The sequence below is a fragment of the Rattus rattus genome, chromosome 8 (assembly GCF_011064425.1).
Source record: "Rattus rattus isolate New Zealand chromosome 8, Rrattus_CSIRO_v1, whole genome shotgun sequence".
Lineage (NCBI taxonomy): Eukaryota > Metazoa > Chordata > Mammalia > Rodentia > Muridae > Rattus > Rattus rattus.
In genome coordinates, this window is record NC_046161.1 from 22963688 (window position 1) to 22985763 (window position 22076).

The following is a 22076-nucleotide window of genomic DNA, read 5'->3' on the forward strand; positions in this document are numbered from 1 at the left end:
TATGTAGAAGACAATTAGATGAGGGGATTGTGAAGCAAATGATGTGACTGAGGGCCCGGTGGAGGGTTTAGCATGGAAGAAGATTCCTGAGACGGGCTGCCTGTGTGAATGCATGTATATGAAGGCTTTCACAGCAAACAGTTGAATTTATTTGGTATACAGAGATGTCTCATATATACAAGTGCTTGGATATTGTACGAGAGCAGATTTCGGCCACCTGGAGAAAACTTCCTGAAGCGTAAGTGCAGTTTAAGAAACTCTATTAGTTATTAATACTACCCAGTCAGCTCCGCCCCCAATAACCAAAGTACAGTCCTATAGATTGTTTAAACAGCCCTTGCACAGTTACTGGGAGTTACCCCTAAATCTATTTTTCTAATCACTAGACTGTCTACTCCCCAGCTGCGTTGCCAAAGAACTTGCTGTTTAAATCTGGCCCAGGTTACTTCTGCTCCCACAGTCTGTGCTGAGCGGTGGGGCATTTCACTCGGGCATGTTCCTGGTCCATCACATCAAATGGAGACCTCCTGTTCTCTCCATCTTCTTTCTCCTTCACTCTCTTTTCTCTTTCTTCTCCTGTCTCCTTCCTCCTCATGGTCCCACCTGGGACCCTAGATCCCTAGCCCAGTAACTGAAACTCCGCCTTTTCTACTCTTCCCAGTAACCGGCAGTAGCCACCTACTATTACTATTAACCAATAGTTTTAAGTTGGGGACCACGGTTTACATAGCACCACTTGCTGTACGTGAGGATCTGCTTGGATCGAGGGGGCAACCAGATCTTAGGGGCCAGGATTTACCATTTGAATACATAGCAGCACCAGACCAACCTCCAGCACTGAAGTGTGCCTAAAACGAAGGGCCCTGCCTTGCCTGGCTCCTGTCTTGGTCTTCAGATGCTCACAGGATGCTGGTGCACAGTCTGATCCAAGCTGTTGTGCAGTGAGAATACCTGAATTGTTTAGCCTTGACAGCATTCCCAGGATCTGTGGCTCTTAGTCATTACTTCAGATCATCCAGGTTTTTGTCTTAAGCTTTGAAACTGTCAACCTTCATCTCTTCCTCAGGATTAAGGCCTTCTGATTTCAGGAGCTCTCTTGGCCAACAAGTGATGGTTAGGTTGGGTAATCTATTAAAAATCATAGGTGTATTATTTTTGAGTAATAAACACATACAGGGCAGTGGTAGGGCATACCTTTAATCCCAGCACTAGGGAAACAGGCAGAACTCATACCTCTGAGTTCAAGGACATCCTGGTCTACAAACCAAGTTCCAGGACAGCCAGGGCACAGAGAAATCCTGTCTTGAAAAAAAAAACAAAACAAAGAGTGATAAACATAGTGATTTTGGAAAATGCTAGGCTAAGCCAGATTATAGTTTCCTGTGGAAGTGGTTTCCTGTTGTTTGGCAAGTTCTGGTGTGGCAGTGCATTGCTCCAGTGCCACACGCACTGGATGACTCCTAAGGTCGTCTCTGAAAGCACCCGGCATACATGTCAGATGATGTCATTGCAGTACCGTTACCTCTGAAGTAGAAGGATGCATCTCAGTATTCATTTTTGTGGGGGAAGCACTTGGCCTTCTAGAGAAAACAACGTATGACAATTCTGAGTTTTAAGAATGCTCTTGGGCACAGAAGTGCCGTTATATGTTGTGAATGTCAAGAACCCCCTGGAACTTTCTGTAATCATTAAGAGACACTACCTAATATACTATAGAAGAATAACAGCTGCTGCGTGTGCGTGTGTGTCTGTGTGTCTGTCTGTCTATCTGTCTGTCCTTCTCCATCTGACGGTCTCCAGAAGAGGATGGTTGGTTGTCTTCTTCTGTCACTACATTTTTGGACAGGGTCTCTCCCCTGAACCTGGGGTTTAACCTCAGCTACACTGGATGCTAGCAAGCTTGAACGATCCTCTTGTCTGCCCTTTGTGGAAGAGGCATTCCTGGGAACGTGTGGCTAAGACAGTGTCTAGCTGGGTAGCCACACTGTCCTGAAGGTCTCGATTTGCCTAAATCAAGCCAGAACAGAGAATCTTTCCACTTCCACCTACTAAGTGCTGGGATCGCCATACCTAACTCAAATCAGCTTATTGTACACCTTTAAAAGGAACATGTTAGTTATAAAGCTAATTCTCTACCTGTGTATGCTACCATTGTCATTTTTCCTCCACTGTTGGAGGAACACTGCCATTAAAGGTGATTTATAAACCTGAGGACTAGATTTCCTGTCTGCCTTTGCTCTTCTCGAGCAAATATAAAAAGAAACTGCTATGCACGTGCTCCTTCGACATTTGGCTTCGCTAGGCCAGGTTGGCCAGGTTGCTATAAGTGTTGCTGTGGGGTGTACAGTGCTGGAAAAGGTGGAAGTCCTTGGCGTGCCAGCTGGGGTCTTCCATGCTTTCCAAGAGCCTGGAGGGTCTGAGATATACTTGGTGAGTCGTCTGACCAGATGAGACCCTTCAGAGCTGACCTGTGACTTGCAGGAGCTGCTGAAGCGGGTGTGTGGGGATGTCCTCTCCACCTGTGAGCAACACCTCTCTAACATCCTTCTGAAGGAAGACGGGACAGGGAACATGGATGAAGACCTGGTGGTAAGCAGCTACTTTTTCATAATCTTTTTATAGCAGGAATTTTTATGTAATGTAAGTTTTTGATACTGTTGACAGGAAAGGGGTTTTTAATACCTTATTTTTTAAAATTTTTTTATGTGTTTGCTTGATTATATTGGGGCGAGGGTACATGCGTGTGAATGCAGATACCTGTAGAAACCAGAAGAGGACATCAGGTGCTATGGAGCTGATGTCTCAGGCCTTTGTAAACTGTGATGTGAATGCTACTCCCCTGTAATTGTCATCTCCAAGGCTTACTACCTTTGTCTGCTAACCTAGGCCTAGTCCTGGAAGCTTCTAGGCTCCATACAATGTGATCTAGAATGTTTTCAGCCTCTGAGACTTGCTGCTGAAGAAGCTAACCCTTTCTTGTTCTTTCTGAACTCTGACTCAAAAAGAGTTTTACCTTCTAACTTTTCCTTCAGTGTTTGGAATTAAAGATATGTACAAAGGTCCTGTCTGTACTCCAGCCAGAGGAATTAAAGATGTGTGCTAAGGACTGAGCCACACCACTAGAAACAGGTTTTCCTAGTAAACAACATAATCTCGGGGTTCGCAGCGTGATCAACTATCCTACAACAGTTCCCTATAAGAGCAGCAAGTGCTTTTAATCATTGAACCATCCCTCCAGCTCCTGGTTGTCCCCTTTGACTTTTAAAACAGTTGTGACATGTCTTACACTAGGTAATAGAGCTGAGCTTTTGTAATGTGCATAATAAAAGGGGAGTTTTTTTTATTACTAGCAAAAACAGTAATTTGTAATAGTAATTGTAATTTGTGAAACAAAATAATGTTCTTTTGGCATGTTACTCCAACTGGTATTTATTTTCTTTTTGCCTGTTTTTATTGCAAAATCCACTCTCTTTGCAGGTGAAATGCATTTTTACCCTCGGAGATATAGCCCAGTTATGTCCAGCCCTAGTAGAGAAGCGAGTCTTCCTTCTAATCCAGTCTATTCTGGCTTCTTCTGCTCATGCGGATCACTGTAAGCCCTTGAAGTCATACTCCCTACCATTCTGTCCTGAGGCTCAGTTAACTGTCCCAATGATACGTGGTTTCCTCTTCGTCCCCTGCAGTGCCATCATCTCAAGGGACCACAGACCTCGCCAGTCAGCTGCCTTTCCAGGCCAGGAGCTCTGCCCTGCCGTCTGTGATTAGAGCACATGCCATCATCACTCTGGGTAAGGGTGCCCCGAGGGGAAGTGCGGCTGCAGGCTGTGTGACTTGTGTGCTCTGAGTACTGTGTCATTTGCTGCTGCCGCAGCTAGGCCTGCTCTAGCTTTTGTGACTTTAGGAGTTAACTCTGGTGTGAGGGCCCACCTCTTCGGTCTAACTGCCCGCTCACAGTGAGAGCCTTGAGGCCGCCACTCAGGTGGTGATTACTTCTCTCGTTGCTGTGATGAAATACCTGAGAGGCAACTTTAAGGAAGAGGAGTTCATTTTAGTGCACATTTCAGAGGATGCTCCAGTCCAGTTTACAGAATGAAAGCATGGTAGCAGTAGATGGGAAATGAGCCAGGCTGGGATAGGATCCTCAAAATCCCTCCACCACAGACCCATGTTTCCTGCCTCTAACCTGACCTCACAAAACTGTCATCAGCTAGGAACCAAATATTCAATCACATGAGACTAAATGGGACATTTTATATGTATATAAATAAACATAATATACAGGAAGATGTAGTGTTATAAGTATTAATTACAGTTATCCCTATTTCTGTATTTTTTTTAATCTTCACAGCATAGCTCAGTAAGTCTATCAAGAAGTATATTTCAGAGGTTAGAGAGATGGCTCAGGAGTTCAGAGCACTAGCTACTTTTCCAGAGGACCCAGGTTCAATTCACAATACCCACATGGACTCTCACAACTGCTAGTAAGTTCAGTTCTAGGAGATCTGATGCCCTCTTCTGGTCTCTGCAGGCACCAGCCACACAAGTGACATACGCAGACAAAATACCCATGCACATAAAATAAAATAAAGAATAATTCAGAGAGCCATGTCTACTGACTGGTGCATGCCTGTAATCCCAGGGTCATAGATGCAGAGACTGACAGCTCTCTGCATCCCTGAGGCTCACTGGCCTACCAGCCTCGCCTACTTGGAGAACTTCAGGCCAGTGAGAAGCCCGTGTCAAAGGGAAGATGGAGAAGGCTTAAGCACACTTGAGGTTGTCTTGTGGCCTCCACTGATACCTGTGTATACACATGAGTTCGCACACACACACACAACAAAGACCTGTAGCCTAGACATGACACACAGAGTTTTAGGAGTGGAAAGTTTGAAGCTCAGTTTATAAGAAGGAGAATGTTTATTTAATATTTTCCAGAGCTGAAAGATGAGCTGTGAGCACATTTCTCCATCAGCTCAAATAGTTCATCATGAAAACGCTGACCTCAGCTGTAATTTGAATATTCCATCTTTGAAGTGGTTGTATTTTGATAACAGGTGTAGTTTTGATTGGCGGCCTTTGTTGTTGCTGTGGTTTAGTTTGGGAGGTTTTTTTATTGTTTCGTTTGGTTGGTTTGGTTTTGGTTTTGTGATATTGGTTATTTTAAAAATACCTAAACATTCTGAGTAAGAGTGAAACCTTCCCCAAGCCACAAAGCAAATACACTAGTGAGTATAATTCAGTCTTCCTCTAGCGGAATAAAGAATAAAATAAGTGAGGCAGCATTCACTCCTGCGTATCTAGCTTGCATTTTTAATGCAGTAAGGATTTTAAAGTATGTATTTAATCAAAAGTAAAATGTGTTAGGTTTTACTGATCGTTTTGTGGGTAAGTAGGTAGCTATAAAATTCAGAGAGTGACTTAAAGTGGAAGATGATTTTACTGTTGCAAAGGTATGTGCTAGAGTTTATTCTAATGCTGTTTTGACCTTCCTAAAATTTGTCTGTCGTTTGTTGATGTTTGTGATTTGGGGCATAATTTTGCTTTATGTAAAACGCATAGGGTGTAATCTAGACATCTTCCTCTCTTCTGTGATAGGTAAACTCTGCTTACAGCATGAAGACCTTGCAAAGAAAAGCATCCCAGCCCTTGTGCGAGAACTTGAAGTCTGTGAGGATGTGGCTGTCCGCAACAATGTCATCATTGTGATGTGTGATCTTTGTATCCGGTACACTGTCATGGTGGACAATTATATTCCCAATATTTCCATTTGCCTGAAGGATTCAGACCCGTTCATCCGAAAGCAGACACTGATCTTGCTTACCAACCTCTTACAGGTATGTACAGGAGTCAGAATTCTCCTTTTCTGCTCTACCATTGCTGGACTATTCAGTTAACAATGGGAAATGTGCTTGCTGTGTTAGAGAATTCAAAGACGATTGTCCTTGTTTCTGGTTTAACGTTCAGTGCTCACTGGTGTATTTGCACAGCAGTCTAGTGCAGCAGTGCAGTTCTGCATCAGCAGTTCTGCAGAGGGAAGTGCTCGGAGACAGGTGACTGCAGTCTTGGCCCCACTGCTCTTGACCACATCCGTGTGCTTAAGTCCTAATGGCTCCTGCCTCACAGTGTAGATCATATTTGGAATGCACTGTCTTCCAGCATTGCTGCAAGGGTCCAGTGAGCTTTCAGTCTGTTTTCAGTCTGTGAAACGTCTTGAACTACAGAGCTATATAGAGCATTTGGTAGCTCTGTGTACGTTCAGAACTTGTGTATAGCCTATAACAAGAAAGAAGGATTTGATTATTTAAAAAGAAGGTATTCACTAGCTTATATATCTATCCTACAGATTCATAAGGTCATCTCATTGTGCATTACATACCTTACGAAGGCACCAGTTGATCTGCCCATTAAAGCCATGTTCTTTGTGTAATTTTTTTTTGTAATGTAGATTTGATAAGTTTTTCCCCAAATATTCCTCTATGTGCTTTCAAGGCTGTTAGGAAGCAGATACCACCTAGCCAGACTCGGGTCTCAGATGGACCAGTAGCCAGCAGGTGTGGGGTGCTACATAAAGGAAAGCCAACAAATGTCTGCGTAACTTGGTGTGTATAGAGTTTGCATAGTGAAGCTCATCCTGAAGTGTGCTGTTTTTCTCCTTGTACAGGAGGAGTATGTGAAGTGGAAGGGCTCTCTGTTCTTCCGATTTGTCAGCACTCTGGTAGACTCACACCCAGACATTGCCAGGTAATCTTGCCTCCGGGTGTCAGACAGCACAACAATTTCCCTAATCTCTGGTATGCATTGTCTTTCCTTTCAGAGTAGTCTACAGTTTGTTTGGGATTTGGTAAGCTTCTAATAACTACCAGAAAATCTTAAAATACTAACTGCTGGAGCAGATCTTACACATGCATGTTTTGGGAGCAAACCAAGCAGGCTGGTAACTACATACGCTCAGCTTTAGCTCTACTGTGGGCCGACACTGGGCCCTCACTAAGGGGTGACGAGCACTCTGTGTCCTGTCAATCAAACTGCAAGCATGGAAGGCATTAAGTAGTGACTCTCCTGATGATTGCTCAATCAAAAAAAGGTTAGTTTTGACAAAGAGATTCAACTTTCTTTTCAGTTCAGAAATGATAAGGGAGAGAGTCTAGGAACCAAGAGTGGATGCATAGTGAGAAATGCAGCGTGCACATTGCAAAGGCTCCTTGGAAAAGGGTGTTTCTTGAGAATTGGAAGGGAGAAGTGTTACTTTGCCATTTTGTAATTCTTATCCATGTATTTTCCTTTTGAAGACTTATTTTCAAGGGGTTTGGAGATGCTCTGATAGGCTTTGCTACTCCAGATTATACTGGATCAATAATTATTTTTAAAGCAAATCTTCATTTGAAAAACAGGATGCTCAGTGCCACAACAGAAGCCTCCACAGCAGGCGAAAGGTCTTCACAGAGTTCATTAACTATAAATAGCTTGTGATAATGGCTTCCTCTGGTTCTAAATTTGGCCACTGATAATTTAGTCTGCTTTCTGTAGAAGAATTTCTGTTAAGTTCTTTTGGTATAATTTTGAAAGGAGGAACATTTCACATAACAAAGTAGCAAAGAATTAACCTTCTAATTAATACTGTCTAGGGCCAGAAGCAGAAAAGCTGGGTCCACTAGCTTCTCTTGGGAAGGATGAGATGTGCCAGTTCTGTGTGACTTCAGTGTGCTCTCCTAGGCCCCTTGTGGCCAGCAGTCTTCATGGTCTGCAATCCAGGCCTGGCAGAAGTGCTCAGAATGCCTTCCAGTGATGACCCGAGGATGCGGTGCTGTCTGTCTAACCTGTATTTCCACCTTTTCTCTTAGTTTTATCAGCTCCCATATAAGCATGTTTAAAAGATAAGTTTTAACACAATCTAAACATTTTATAGTCTACATACATGTTGAAATATCACATGGTTCCCCATAAATATATACAACATATATGTCTTGAATGAAAACCATACAAAATATATTTAAAGACGAGCATTAATCAGTGTGCATAATGTTTACATAGAAGGTGTGAATCCAGATTCTCAGGGCATGGGTCAGAAGGAAATTCGGTCAGATAGAGATGCTGTATTCTGGTGAAACAATTAGCACTTTTAGGACCTTGGTATTCTCACTGAAGGGTTTATTATATCTCATCTCTTCCTTCTGCGTGTTTGTGTTGGGTTTATGTGCCACAGCACACATATGGAGGACAGAAGACGACTCAGAGGTTACTTGTCTCCTTTCACTGTGTGGGTCATCAGCTTTGCTGGCAGGCCCTTTAGCCATCTCACCAGCCCCAAAATCTTTGCGATTTATTCAGATTTATCTCTACAATCTGGGTTTAAACCATGACTTAAAAGTGGGCAGGAGTTTCTTCTCTCAGAAAAGCTTATCTCTATATATGCTAGGCCCATGGTCAGGCCTGTTTGCTTATATAAGGAATTAGTTTCTCCATGTGTTTCTGCCAAGTCAGAATTTACCAAGAGTAGTCTGTTGAAGATATTTTTTGGTCCAGTTGGATTTCCTACAGATTCTAGTATGAGGAAACTGAGGAAGGAAAATGAGGGATGGACTCTGAAGCCCAGGACCTCATACATGTTCTGTAAGTGTTCTGCCACTGCCACATCCCAGCATATCTTTAACAGGGCCATAAAAAACAAATTTTAAAGCTAAAAAATAGTATGATAATATCTTCTCTGTGCACTAGAAATTGGCCTTGTGTACCAGTACTCACAGAATGGTAGCAAGTAAGAAGCACACTGTTCAATAGGCAGTTGCTGCAAAAGTCCAAACAAAATATAACTGAGAAAGGAAAGGAAGGAAAACCAAGGGTGTCTTGGCTTGGGAGACAATAAACTCCACTCCAAGAGAGTTCAGTGAAGCTGCAGAACCAATGGAATGGGAGGGGCTGTCCAAACAGCTGAAGGGTAGGCAGGTTGTATACAGGGAAGTGCTTAGATTCAGCGCAGTGACATAGTCTATGGCATGTTCACAGAGAGGTGGCATGAAATATAGACGTGGGGCTCTGCGAGTGAAGAAGTTTGGAAAATGGCAGGTGTGCAAAACAGTTGGGTGCCTAATAATGAGCATTGAAGGTCCTGAGTCATGGTTTGGGAAAATATCAAACTAACACAGTACCGGTAAACAGGAGAGGCTCTATTGCTGTACCCAGTTGCCACCTCCCCATCTATGTCTTGCCTCCACCTTTCTTGAGCCTAAATTTAAGTTTCTTTTAATTTTTCAGCAAACAAAAAAGTTAGAACCTTTTCTGCAGAGTATCAGGACTGAAACGTGCTGTCTTGGTAAAGCCTGGGGTAGATGGAGCATCTAGATTAGACACGATGCACTGATTGATTGCAGCTTCTCCTAACGGAAGGAAAGCGTCGTGGCAGCTTTCATGCCTGCATGTGCACCGTTATGTGCAGGCTTCTGTGTTCATGCAGACTGTATGTGACAGTTAAACACATGTGCCTAGTTATCTCTGCCGCTCTGCATTCGCACCCTAAGCCCCCAGAAAACCAGTGTTTGTCCTGAGATCAGTTAAAGCAACCTCTCTTCTTACTGATGAATTAACAGATTGAAAATTCGAGTTCAGATCTGACGGGAAAGTTCAGGTTGACATGAGAACACTGCTGCAGTAGATTGACCATAAAAGACCACAGAGGGCAAATTCTTATTCTTCATTTCCTTGGGAGATTTGTTCTCCATTTAATGGTTTTCACCATTCTGGTCACATGTGGTTTACCAGAACTCCCTCTGATGTTGTGACCTTTGCCTTTCAAATGCAGATTTCTAGGTGAAACAGTCTGTAAAGAATAACACGGAGCCAAGCATGATAACTCAAGCTTGTAATCCCAGCACTCAGGAAGCTGAAACAGGATCAGGAGTTCAGCTGTTGACCGAGGTCAAGGTGAACGTGAGCTACTTGAGACCCTGCCTCAAAAAAGGAGAGTGCATTAAAAACTTAGGGATGACAGGTGTTTAAAGCAGACCTTAAGTGAAATTTTCCCAGGAACTTTCTTTTGTTATACAAAGCTGTGTTTGATTTCATATGTGAAAGTCATCCTAAACAGAACCAGGGTCCCTCTAATTCTTTCCTATAACTCCTTTCATGCTTCCCTTCTGGCCCATTTCCATTCTTTCTTGATACTTAGCAACCTGCAGAAACACTCCACCAGGGGCCCAATAGCCTCCACACTTACCTAGGACACGGAGTGGGTACCAACGACCAAAGAACAGCACATCTACCCAACAGAGACCAAACCAGATATCCATGCAACAAACAGTTCAGTCGTTCTTACTCTAGATGCCTCCAGAGCAAAATCACAAGCCTGAGCGGCCACGATCGTTGGCCTCCTCCAGAAGCAATCCTGTTTGCAGTAAGCCCTGGGAAAAGCAATTTAGCTGCAACAGACGACAAGGACTTCAAAATAGTAATTATACATATGTTCTAGGACCTTAAAGAGGATACAGATAAATGCCTTAATGAAGGCCATGAAAACATATACAGTTGATGAAATAATGAAAACAATTCAAGACCTGAAAATAGAATTTAATAAAGAAATAGAGTCACTAAAGAAAACCCAAAGTGAAATAAAACTGGAAATGGAAACCTCAAGATGCCAAACAAAAACCTCAGAGGTAATCCTCACCTCAGAGGTAAGCCTCACCAACAGCTTAAAAGATGGAAGAAAGGATTTCAGGTCTTGAAAACAAGATGAAGAAATGGATAGCTCAGTCAACGAAAATGTACTTGGGAGGTGGGGGGGGGGGGATCCAGGACAAACTCTCCAGGATGTGTAAAAGACCAAATCTATGAGTAACTGAGGACAACAAAGAAGCGGTCAAAGGCACAGAATATTTTTATCAGAATCAGAGAAGAAAATTTCCCCCGACCTAAAGAAGGCAGTGCCTATCAGGGTACAAGAAACATACAGAACACCAGGTATACGCTGGACCAGAAGAGAAATTCCCCACCACACGTAATAAAACACAGAATATATAGAACAGAGAAATGACATTGACATTAAACACTTCAAGGGAAAAGGCCAAGTTGTATATAAAGACAGGCCTATTAGAATAATGCCTGCCTTTTCAACGGAAACTCTGAAATCAAGAAGGCCTAGGTCTGTGTTCTACAAACCGAGAAACCACAGATGCCAGCCCAGACTACCAAACCCAGAAAAGCTATTCATCACAACCAACAGAGAAGAAAAACATTCACAATAAAAACAAACTTAAGCAGTTTCTGTCCACCAGTCCAGTATACGGAAGATGCAAAAAGGAAAACTTCTACCTGAAGAGAAGTTAACTACACCCAAGAGGACACAATAAATAAATAGATAATCCTGGACCGGTAAATCAAAGGGAGTGGGGGTGGGGCAGTTCTCACCACCACAGCAAATATCAGGAGCCAGAGACGTTGCTCGTTCGTAACCCTGTAATGGACTTAGAAGACACATCTCACAGATTGGATTAGAAGACAAGACCCTCCTTTCTGCTGCATCCAAGAAGCATGCCTCACATCGAGGACAGACACCATCTCAGGCTAAAAGGGTAGAAAAGGGGATTTCAAGAAAATGGACCCAAGAAGCAAACAAACATAGTTATTTTAACATCTCTCAAAATAAACTTCAAACTAAAACTGATTAAAAGAGGTAGGAAAGGACACTACATAGGTCATTAAAGGAAAAATCCAGCATAGGATATTGCAGGTCTAAACATTTACACCCAAAAGTAAGAGCGCCCAAGTTCATAAAAGTAACACTACTACAGCTAAAATCACATGTTGACCTTAACACAGTGTAATGGATGACTTTAATACACAACACTCAGATAAACAGACCATCCAGATAAAAACTAAACAGATGCCCATCATAAATTAAAAGGACCTGGCAGATATTTTAGAACATTTCACTGAAATCCTAGGTAATATACTTCTTCAGCCTCTCACTAAACTTTCTCCAAAGTTGACCACATATTAGGACCTAGAGCAAGTCTCAACAGATACCAGAAAAGTAGGATAACCCCCACATCCTATCTGACCACCATGGATTAAAACGATATCAACAACAGAAGTAGCAGAAAATGTACAAATTCAAGGAAACTGAAAACTCACTGCTGACTGAAAACTGAGCCAAGAAATTAAGGAATTGCAAACTCTTAGAATTGAATGAAAATGAGAATACAATATACCAAAGCCTATAGGACAGCCAAATTAACCAAAAGACAGAGTCATTAATAAAGTTAAAGATTAGAGAGGAAATATCACAGTAAACACTGAGAAAATTCATAGAATCATAAGATGTATTTTAACAATCTGTTCTACCGCACTTGAAAACATTTTTAAAAATGGACAGACAGATAGATATAGCCTAAATGAAGATTAAAAAGTAAACAGGTCCACAATCCCTAGGAATAGCAGTAATTTTTAAAATATCCCAACACAGTTCTCAGCACCTGCATACGTGGTGGCTCACAGCCATCTGTAATGGGATCTGATTGCCTCCTCTGGTGTATGTGAAAACAGAGCACTCATATACATTAGATGGATACGTATATGCATGCACGCATGCACAGATAGATAGAAGGTGTGGCCCTGTATAGCCGAAAAGCTTCTTTATGGCAAAGGATACCATCATTCGAGCAAAGTAACAGCCTAAAGAACAGGAGGGGGTGGGAGGGTCTTTACACTTTATACATCTGATAGAGCCTTAGTGTCTAGAATATACAAATCATGTCAATTTTAAAACGGGCAACAGAACTAATCAGAGAGTTCTCAAAAGATAAAGCACAAATGACCGAGAAACACTTAAATGTTCTTAACCATCAGAGAAATGCAAATTAAAACTACTTTGTGTGGGGAGAGGGGAACACTTACTCATTGCTGATAGGAGTGCAGACTGACTTAGCCTCTATGAAAACCAGTGTGGTGCTGCCTTGAGAATTGTTATTCCTCAGGATCCACCCTCATTAGACGTACAGACAAAGAACTCAGTCTGACCATGGTGATCTTACTCGCTAGCTCCCATTGCTGCTCTAGTTCTAATAGCCAGAGTTTAGAAACACCCTAGCTGTCCATCAACTGATGAGTCAGTCATGAAACTGCGGTACATTTACACAAAGGAATATTACTCAGCTGTTGAAAAAAGTAAAATTACGAATTACGAATTTGGCAGGTAAGTGGGTGAAACTAGGAACAGTCATCCTGAGTGAGATGACCCAGACCTTGTGTGTGTGTGTGTGTGTGTGTGTGTGTGTGTGTGTGTGTGTGTGTGTGTGTGTGTGATGTTACTTCTAAGCATGGCTAGCTTTGCTTTCCACGTCTGTGCTACCAGCTGAATAAGCACAGAGGTTAGCTAACTAGTAAAGAATGGCAGGGGAGCAGGGACAAGGCCATCTCCCAGGAAAGGGACAAAACAGAATGTAGTATTATGGAGATAACAGGGCAATTAGAATAACAGGATTAACTGGGGAGGGGTATGAAAGAACAGGATAAAGGAAGGAATATGGGGAGGGACAACTAACACTAAAGGCCCTCTGAAAAGCTGTGTGGAAACCTACTTCTATAGAAGCTTCCTAAAACATACACGTATATGAAAGGAATTTAAATGGAGTCACCATATTATGGCAGAAACAATACCAAAAACTGAAATCCTCAGTTCCAGGAATGGATTACGACTTGTGGAGTCCTTGGCTAAAGGCCTCCCATGGGCTTCCTCAACCATCACAGAGTAATGCCAATTCCGTCAGTTGTTCTTACAATCCTGATGCTAAGACCCTATTGCTGAGAACTGGACAAGCGTGGGAAAGTCCAGCTGGTACCCGGCTAGAATCTTCACTCCTGCTGACTCACAGTCATGGTACTGAAGGTACTCTGATTGCTGCTACCATTGTCACTCAGCTACAGGCCCTGCAGTCTACAGTGACCTGCCCACAGGGTACCATGACTCAGATAACAGTGGCACAAATGTTACCAGGGTACTCAACTACTTGTCTAAAACTAGACTTAAGACACATGCACAAGATAGAACCCATATCTGACATTGGTAAAGTGACCAAGAACCTGAGACCAGTTAGGTTAATGGACCCAGGGGGTATCCTAATCCTGTTGTTCTGCTAAGGGAAAATAAGAATCAGATGACTCTTTATGACATAGTACTCTCCCATAGATGAGTGCCTCACTCAGCCCTCCCCAGAGAAGCTTCTTGTAGAAGATGATAATTAACATAGAGTAGAGACTTTGGACTTCTCAGTCCTAAATGGACTCCAACCCTTAAGGCTCGGGAAGCTACATGGAAGAAAGGGAGAAAGATTGCAGGAGCCAGAGGTCATGGATGACTTCAAGGAAAGAATGTCCTCCAGATGAACTCTCAGAGACTATGGCAACACGCACAAGACTCTAGCATTAAGAAGGGGAGTGGGCACAGTCCCAAGAAGCTTTGCCATCAACACTGCCAGGAGAGGGGAGTGTCAGTGGGTATCTCAGCTGCACCCAGGGCAGGCCCATGCTCTTGGGGTAGTTGGCCAATACAAAACAACTCCACATGTCTTTTTGTTTTTGTTTTCTTGCTTTTTTTAGGGGGTCAAATGAAAGAAATTGAAGTTTGGTTGGTAGGGAAGTGGGGAGGAGGATCTGGGAGGAGTTGGGAGATGGAAATAAATAATATGATCAAAATACATATCATATGAAAAAATATTTTGTACTTGGCACCATTTTTAGAAAGCATTTAAAAAAAAATGTTATCGTGATACCTTATTTCCTAGGCAGTACCCGATTTTCCCCTACAGAACTTTTAAAACTAAGCTTTTTTGCATCATGGTATGTAAGCTCCCTGTTCTGAACTTTAATTGATAATGTGTAATACAAAGCAGTTAGATTCTCAGTCTGAGGAAAAACAACTTGGAAAAATCAGTTTCCAGCAATGCCTAATGCCTTCTAAAGCCAAGTACAGGACTTGAACAGTCAGCCTTGACTCTGCTCCCCAGGACCAGCTGGCTGGTGCTCCTGGGTACATGGGAATCATGGCTGAGCTATACAGTGAAACTAAAGCTCTGTTCCCGACAGACTGAATCACAAACTGCCTCTCCTGGGCCTCCCCTTAGCAAGTCTTGGTGTTCATTCATTCCTATTGTGGTAACACAAAAATGATCATGTAAGCAGCAGCTGACAGTCAGGCTTTGGAAGCCATTAGAAGTTTGTCCTTCTTTTGTGTAGTCCCATATGGTATTTGTCAAGCATGTGGCATTGTATACAGCTAGAATACTTCCAGCTTTGGAGCCTCAGGTGCAAGGAATGTGCCCAGGACTTGTTGGTGATTTCAGAACTTGGGGACAGTCATTGATTCTCTGGAGAGTGGTTGCTTCCTGGCCCAATGGTAAAGCCCCTCTCAGCAGTATTCTTAGGAAAGGTTCGGGTATTAAATAGTAAAGCTCCTCTCAGCAGTATTCTTAGGAAAGGTTCGAGTATTAAAATGGGTTTCGCTCATCATTGTGGGCAACAAGTTAAGTTGGAGTGAGAAGACGCATGCTCGTTTTCAGGGAACCATTATCTTAGCACTAGCCATGAGGACCCAGGCCTCTGCTTGAAAGAGTTTTGGAGAGGTTGGTTGGGTGTTTCTATCAGAAGTATATATAGCTGGATAGTATTTGAATTTGAAATAAAATCTGATAGAACAGAATAGAGAAGTGGTCCAGCAGGTAAGACTGTTCTTGCAGAGGACACAGTTCTGTTCCTTGGCTCCAGAGATTCCAAAACCCTTTTCTGGCCTCCTGAGGCTACACATCTGTAACATGTGGACATACCCATACACACTCACATGCATACACTTAAAGTAATCTTAACAATAAGCAAAAACCTGATAAAGAAGGCATTTTTACAGCCCCTAGCTTTGATCTGAAACATTGAGCATGGACAGATAAAGCATGCAACATCTGTATTTCGAGTTCTGTGCTTTTCTGTGTGGTAGACTGACGGTAAGAGTGAGTCTCCTGCCTCTCTCCTTTGCAGCCTTGGGGAGTTCTGCCTGGCTCACTTGTTGCTGAAGAGGAACCCTACCATGTTTTTCCAGCACTTCATTGAGTGCATATTCCACTTCAACAGCTATGAGAAGCATGGGCAGTATAACAAGTTTTCCCAGTCAGAGAGGTGAGTGAGTGCCTGGGGTGACGTCTCAATGTCTCAGGAAGAGCTTCAGTGAGGCTCCGGAGTGCTGCCCCTGTCGTGTGCACAGGTTAGACACTGGCACTCGTATGATGTCTGCTTCAGTGGTCATTAGTTTTCTTGGCAGGATGACAAAAGATAATGCCTGTAATGACACTGGAGCCTCTCAGCGTCCTTGTCATACAACTTTGAGGCTGCTGTATTTGAATCTTGGTCACCTATATCCACACAAGCAGTAATACTGTCCTGTTCTGCCCCAGGGGGAAGCCACTGTTTTTGCTAAAGGGAAAGACAAACAAGGAGAAGCGAATGAGAATCTACAAGTTTCTTCTTGAGCACTTCACAGATGAGCAGCGATTCAATGTCACTTCCAAGATCTGTCTTAACATTTTGGGTATGTCTGCTGTCTTTGAGAAAGATGTGTTCTTAAAATACTGTGTCGATGATAACACAGTAGGGCCATACAAAAGACATGTCCGTTTCGTCTGTCTTGGCATCAGTTGTGTCTCTTAGAACCTTGTAACAGGGCGGTCACATCCCTAGTTCTGTGAATTCTTTCCCCCTCTGGGCCAAGGGTTTCTCAGAGGCTGGCCCTGTGTTCCCTCAGCGTGCTTCACGGATGGCGTCCTGCCCGTGGACATGGAAGCCAGCGAGTTGCTCTCAGATACCTTTGACATCCTCAGCTCTAAGGAGATCAAACTATTGGCAATGAGAGCGCAGGCATCCAAGGAGCTCCTGGAGGAAGATGACGTGGCTCTGGCGAATGTGGTCATGCAGGAGGCCCAGATGAAGATTATCTCGCAGGTGTGTGCCCTCTGCTGCTCCTCAGTGTGGTTTGGGCACCGAGTCCTGGAGCCACTCTTGCCACCGCTCTCCTCAGCCTAAGTCTTAAGTCTCTGCCTCTAACCACAGCTCCTCCCATGAGTGAGTCTGCTTGCCTGCCTGGGTGTGCCATGGTGTCTCAAATTTACTGTCAGAACTGAATTAATCATTTCTCCTTGCTTGGTTTCTTCTCCCAGTTTGTTGCAGGGAATGGAACAATTATATACCAAAGGTATATGCACCCAAAAGTTCTCTTTAGATAGTTTGATACAGCCAAAGGCAGAAGAGGAGTCTGGCATGCAAAGAGTATGTTTGAGTTGACCAAAGATGTCAAATTAGAAATTCAGTGACTCGAACAACCGAGGCGCCACAGCCCTCTGCAGGCTCCACGGCCTTGTTCCTCGTTTGGTTTGTATTTCCCACCTGATCCCTGGAGTCTTCTGATCCTAAGGAAATGGACTTTGATCACACCCAATCCAACAAGATCCAGATCGTGTCTGTTTTGCTTGCATGCCCGTCTCTTTTGCCTTTCTGGTGATTGTGTCTCTAAGCCTGTGGCATTTCCTGTCAGCACCCTTTCTGTCTCTGTTTTTTCTCTTGCCAGAGAAGTCTCTTCAACACAATTATTCTCTGTTAATACTGAAAATGGCTGCTGAGGCAGCAAGAGGGTTCCAGGGGTGGATTGTACTTTGTGAAGGCTCATGGAATTTTTCTATTAAAGGTGGTAACAGTTGGGGCTGGAAAAAAGGCTCCGCAGTTACGAGCGCTTGCTGTGCAGCTCCCTCAACAGCTTCTCACATGGGAACTCACAGTGGCTTTAACTCGGGTTCCAGGGACTCCGCTGTACTTCTTGTTTCTGCAGGCTCTCGTTTGCATGTGGTGCACACATAGTCACTTAGGCACACATACTTACAGGAAGTAATTGTTTACTTTTGTAAAGAAAGGTAAAAGTGTCAGATGTTACATAACTCGATGAGCTACCTTGGCAGTGCTCTGTTACCTTCTGGATTAAATCCAGGTTCTGAGGAGTAGAAAACTGCCTGCCCTCACCTCATTTCTTCCCTTTCTCCTCAGATGTGTACCGTTCCATACCTTTGACACTGCTTCTTCTGTCAAAGTCATTTTTTCAAACTTCTGAATTCTGGGACCCTTGCGTACAGTTCCTCATGTCGTGATGACCCCAACCATAAAATTACTTCGTTGCTACTTCACAGCTATGACTTGCTGTCATTCTGACTTGTGATGTAGACATCTGAGATGCAGGCTGTCTGAATGTGAACCCCGCTGGATAAGAACCATCGCTCTGAGTGCTCACGGCACACAAACGGCCTTGGTCCATCTACTCCCCACACATCTAAAGCAACGTCAGATCCCCCACTGCACATCCTTGCCTGCTCCCATCTCTCCCGGGTATCGTTCCTCTCCATCAGTTCCCCAGCCCCTGTCACTTGTCATTTCCCACCATTTACCACAACACACACTGGTTTGGAAACAGTGTAAGGACAGAAACTCTTGATGTCTTTTCTGTATCTCCAGAGGTTAGCATGTGTCTAGGACAGAGATTGTGCTTAACAATACATTTGGATACATTTAGGCCACATTTAGTGACAATGACTTACTGTATTTTCAGGCACATGTTTATTAGCTTGTGTATTCCTTCATTTGTTACCCTGTTTTAGAGTCTCTGGCCTAAAGCTTCAGAAATGAGTGACATACAATCAAGAAACCCTGTTAGCTTTAAATGAAAAGAAAGATAATCTTACATATGTGGATAATATAATGAATTATTTTTAATTCTTAGATTTGTTGCACAGTATCTTGGATACTGATTATTTAAATCACATACCATTTGTTTGTTTGCCTGTTTTTTTTAAAAGGTCTTACCATTTGGCTCAGGTTGTCCTCAAACTCTTGATCTTCCTTCCTCTGCCTCCTGAGTCAGCACAGGATTATAAGGCTTAGGTCATCATACCCCAGTACATTATACTTTCAAAAAAATTATACAGCGTTACACAGACATATTAAAGGCAGACACATGTGTCCATTCATGTGTGCATTCAGGAGCACTGGCATACACACACACACACACACATACACACCACACACACGTGCACGCTTACCCAACTACAGATCATTGTCTTTTTACATGCAAGATTATAATGTATCTCTCTGGTGGTCACATGATCAGATTGTCTTTCAAAAGCAAGGATACATAGTGGATCAGAGCCCAGGGTCCATCAGGGTTGTGTAGAGATTGAAGCTTTTTGTCAAGTTCTTCAGTGTATTTCTTACTCCTTCTTCTAGTTTAGAACATAGAAGTGGTGTTAATATGCATTCTGCTGTGCAGGCCTGTATGTGCTGTGGTGCTTACAGTCCGATGACAAGCCAGGCAAGCTCTTCACTCCCAGTATTCTAGTCAAATGGCAGATGGGCTTCTGTAGCTGCTCGATTTGGTATACTTAAAGAAGTAGATGAAGGAAAAATTAATGTTCAGATGTGTGTGCATTTAATGCATGCTTTTGTGTGTGTTCCTGCAGGTTCAAAAGAGGAATTTCATAGAGAATATTATTCCAATCATCATCTCCCTGAAGACTGTGCTGGAGAAAAATAAGATCCCTGCTTTAAGGGAACTCATGAACTACCTCAGGGTAAATGAGGAACTTGCCCTGTGGGGTTTTCCTCCCAAGCCCCACTGCCCCAGATTCATTGCTTAGTCTAGACAGTGAACGACAAGAACTCAGTGCTAGGAAACCTCGTTTATAGAAATGTACCCAGCAGGCTGCCAAGGGCATCGAGAGACTGAAGGTGTGGCCAGAAGTACCACTGAGGTGCTCCCTGTACTCAGGCCACTGAGTTTTTAAAGCATATGTTCATGTTTTGAACCTTCCTTGGGATTATGTTCCAGTCTAAAGATTTTCTCAACTAAAGCTGAGGACAAGACATTGTAAGGATGAGGTGGAACTTGGTCATCACATTTAAAGTTGGGTGTTTGACTTGCAGGCAGGAAGTCCCGGCCCCGTGGCGGTATCGTGCGTGCAGGGATAAGGTGTTATCTTGAGACAGCTCCTGCTGCTGGGTCGTCTGTAAAGCAGAGGACCATGCGAGCTGCAAAGCTGGGATGTGTTTGCTTATAACACAGCTCTGAGCAAAGCCTCGGGCGTCTGACAGAAAGCATTCAGGAAGAAATGGCACATTTTCTCCTTTAATTTAGTAGCTTTTTCTTTGTTCACATTTGGTTTTCTTCAAAAAACCAAACTTGCCGCTAGCGAGATCGCTCAGCAGATGACGGTGCTCGCCAGAACCTGCACACCACCAGTCAGTTTACCTCTGACCTAAAAGGGTTTTTTGAAAAATTGGAAAAGCTCCTTAAAGGGCTATAGCGAAATTATCCTAAATATAATTTTTCAGATAGTTTTGCATCCTAGGGAAGATCATATAGGAGAGCTGAGCTCACTTTACAGAGAACATGAGAATTTGGGGGTTTTGTTTTGTTTGTGACATACTCTTCCCCCCACCCCACCCCCCGGGCACCCATGGATAACGTTGCTTTGGACACGAGTCACTTCCAGGCTATACAACCTCTGTGACCTCTACAGGGTCCTCTCCCATCAAGCATGGCAGTCAGACAGGGACCTTCCGGTGGGACCACAGCCGTAAGCAGAAACTAAGTGTCATGCTCACCTGCCTATGTGCTCAGTGTCCCCAGGAAAATGTCCTGGGACTGAGTAACCTGCAGCAGATCTCCGAGTTTGAGGCCGGGCTGGTCTGTGGAGTAATTCCAGGACAGCCAGAACTACACAGAGAAACTCTGTCATGACAGGGAAGAAAGGGTCTGCCGTGTGGCTTGGGCGGTCTGGAACTCTTGCCCTCCAGGCTCACCAGCTTTCATTTTGGAGTTGGAGGTGTGCACCATACCAGTAAGGCCTCGCTTTTTATGGAAAAGGGCACTAACGGATGCTTCTGGGTCTGTTTCAGGAGGTAATGCAGGATTACCGGGATGAGATCAAAGATTTCTTTGCAGTTGACAAACAGCTGGCGTCTGAACTTGAGTATGACATGAAGAAGTACAGTGAACAGCTGGCCCAGGAGCAAGCTCTGACAGAGCACACTAACGCCACCAAAGTGCCTGAAGACGGGGACAGGGTCCCCTCCGAGCAGGTGGGTGGTGGACACACCAGTAGCTCAGTGAGGGAACTTTGCCTGGAGAATTGTGGGAATCCTCGGAAAGCAGGAGTTCCCAGTAGGTGCACTGGCCGAGCACAGCAGCTGTGCCACCTCCTGCGCCTCTCCGAGTCTTATGTATTGTTTCTCCCTGAAGAGCTTATTGTCTGCCAGAGCGTTTCTGAGTATAGCTCACGTTCTAGCTTGGGGATTCCAAGTAGATGTGCTATATTAAAAACTGAGAGACCAGCCTGCCTGGCATCCGTGTGGCTGTCCCTGTGCATTGGCTGTAGAGTGGACTGCCTGTGCACTTCTAGCAAACAGTGATACTCTTGTTCACTCTCCTGATAGGTTGCTCCAGACTTACAAGCTGTACCTGGCGCTGCCGCCACCGCCACCGCTGGTGCTGGCCAGGCCGATGCTAACATGCCTCTGCCTCTGGCCCAGAGCCGGCCTTCAGCACCTGGGTCCAGCTTCACGCCAACTTTGCCTCCTATATCCGAAAAGGGACCTCTGAAGATAATGTCCAGTACCAGGTAGGGAGCCCACTGAGCCAGCAGCAGCCCAGTCGTGGCGTTCTCACGGCATCTCCACATTCCCACCAGGCCAGAACTGCCTCATCACTAACCCCTCACACCACGATGCCCCCTGCTGGTCTGACCTGGAGTCAGCGCTGGCATCTTGTCTCTGTAGGCCCATGTCTCTGAGTACCATCGCAATCCTCAATTCAGTCAAGAAAGCTGTCGCGTCTAAGAGCAGGACACGCAGTTTAGGAGCCCTGTCTTTCAACATGGAGAACGGAAGCCCAGAAAATCCCTCCAGCCATGGTAAGCCTTACGGTTGACATCAGGTGTATTGAGCATGCACAATTCAAAAGTGAGTCTATGCCTCACTCCAAATGTTTTCTGTTGTCCTGAATTAAT

The 22076-nt window shown here is 43.9% G+C and overlaps 1 protein-coding gene across 1 annotated transcript in view; it reads left to right on the plus strand.

Moving 5' to 3' along the window:
* Positions 1–22076, plus strand: part of Ncapd3 (non-SMC condensin II complex subunit D3) — a 67737-nt gene that overhangs the window by 39874 nt on the left and 5787 nt on the right. Inside the window, exons 20-31 of the mRNA XM_032911311.1 lie at positions 2482–2589; positions 3478–3592; positions 3684–3788; positions 5596–5834; positions 6662–6741; positions 16018–16155; positions 16431–16564; positions 16778–16974; positions 19530–19640; positions 20968–21150; positions 21505–21689; positions 21847–21980. Of these exons, the coding sequence (XP_032767202.1) occupies positions 2482–2589; positions 3478–3592; positions 3684–3788; positions 5596–5834; positions 6662–6741; positions 16018–16155; positions 16431–16564; positions 16778–16974; positions 19530–19640; positions 20968–21150; positions 21505–21689; positions 21847–21980 (1729 nt within the window). The remainder of the gene's footprint in view (positions 1–2481; positions 2590–3477; positions 3593–3683; positions 3789–5595; positions 5835–6661; positions 6742–16017; positions 16156–16430; positions 16565–16777; positions 16975–19529; positions 19641–20967; positions 21151–21504; positions 21690–21846; positions 21981–22076) is intronic.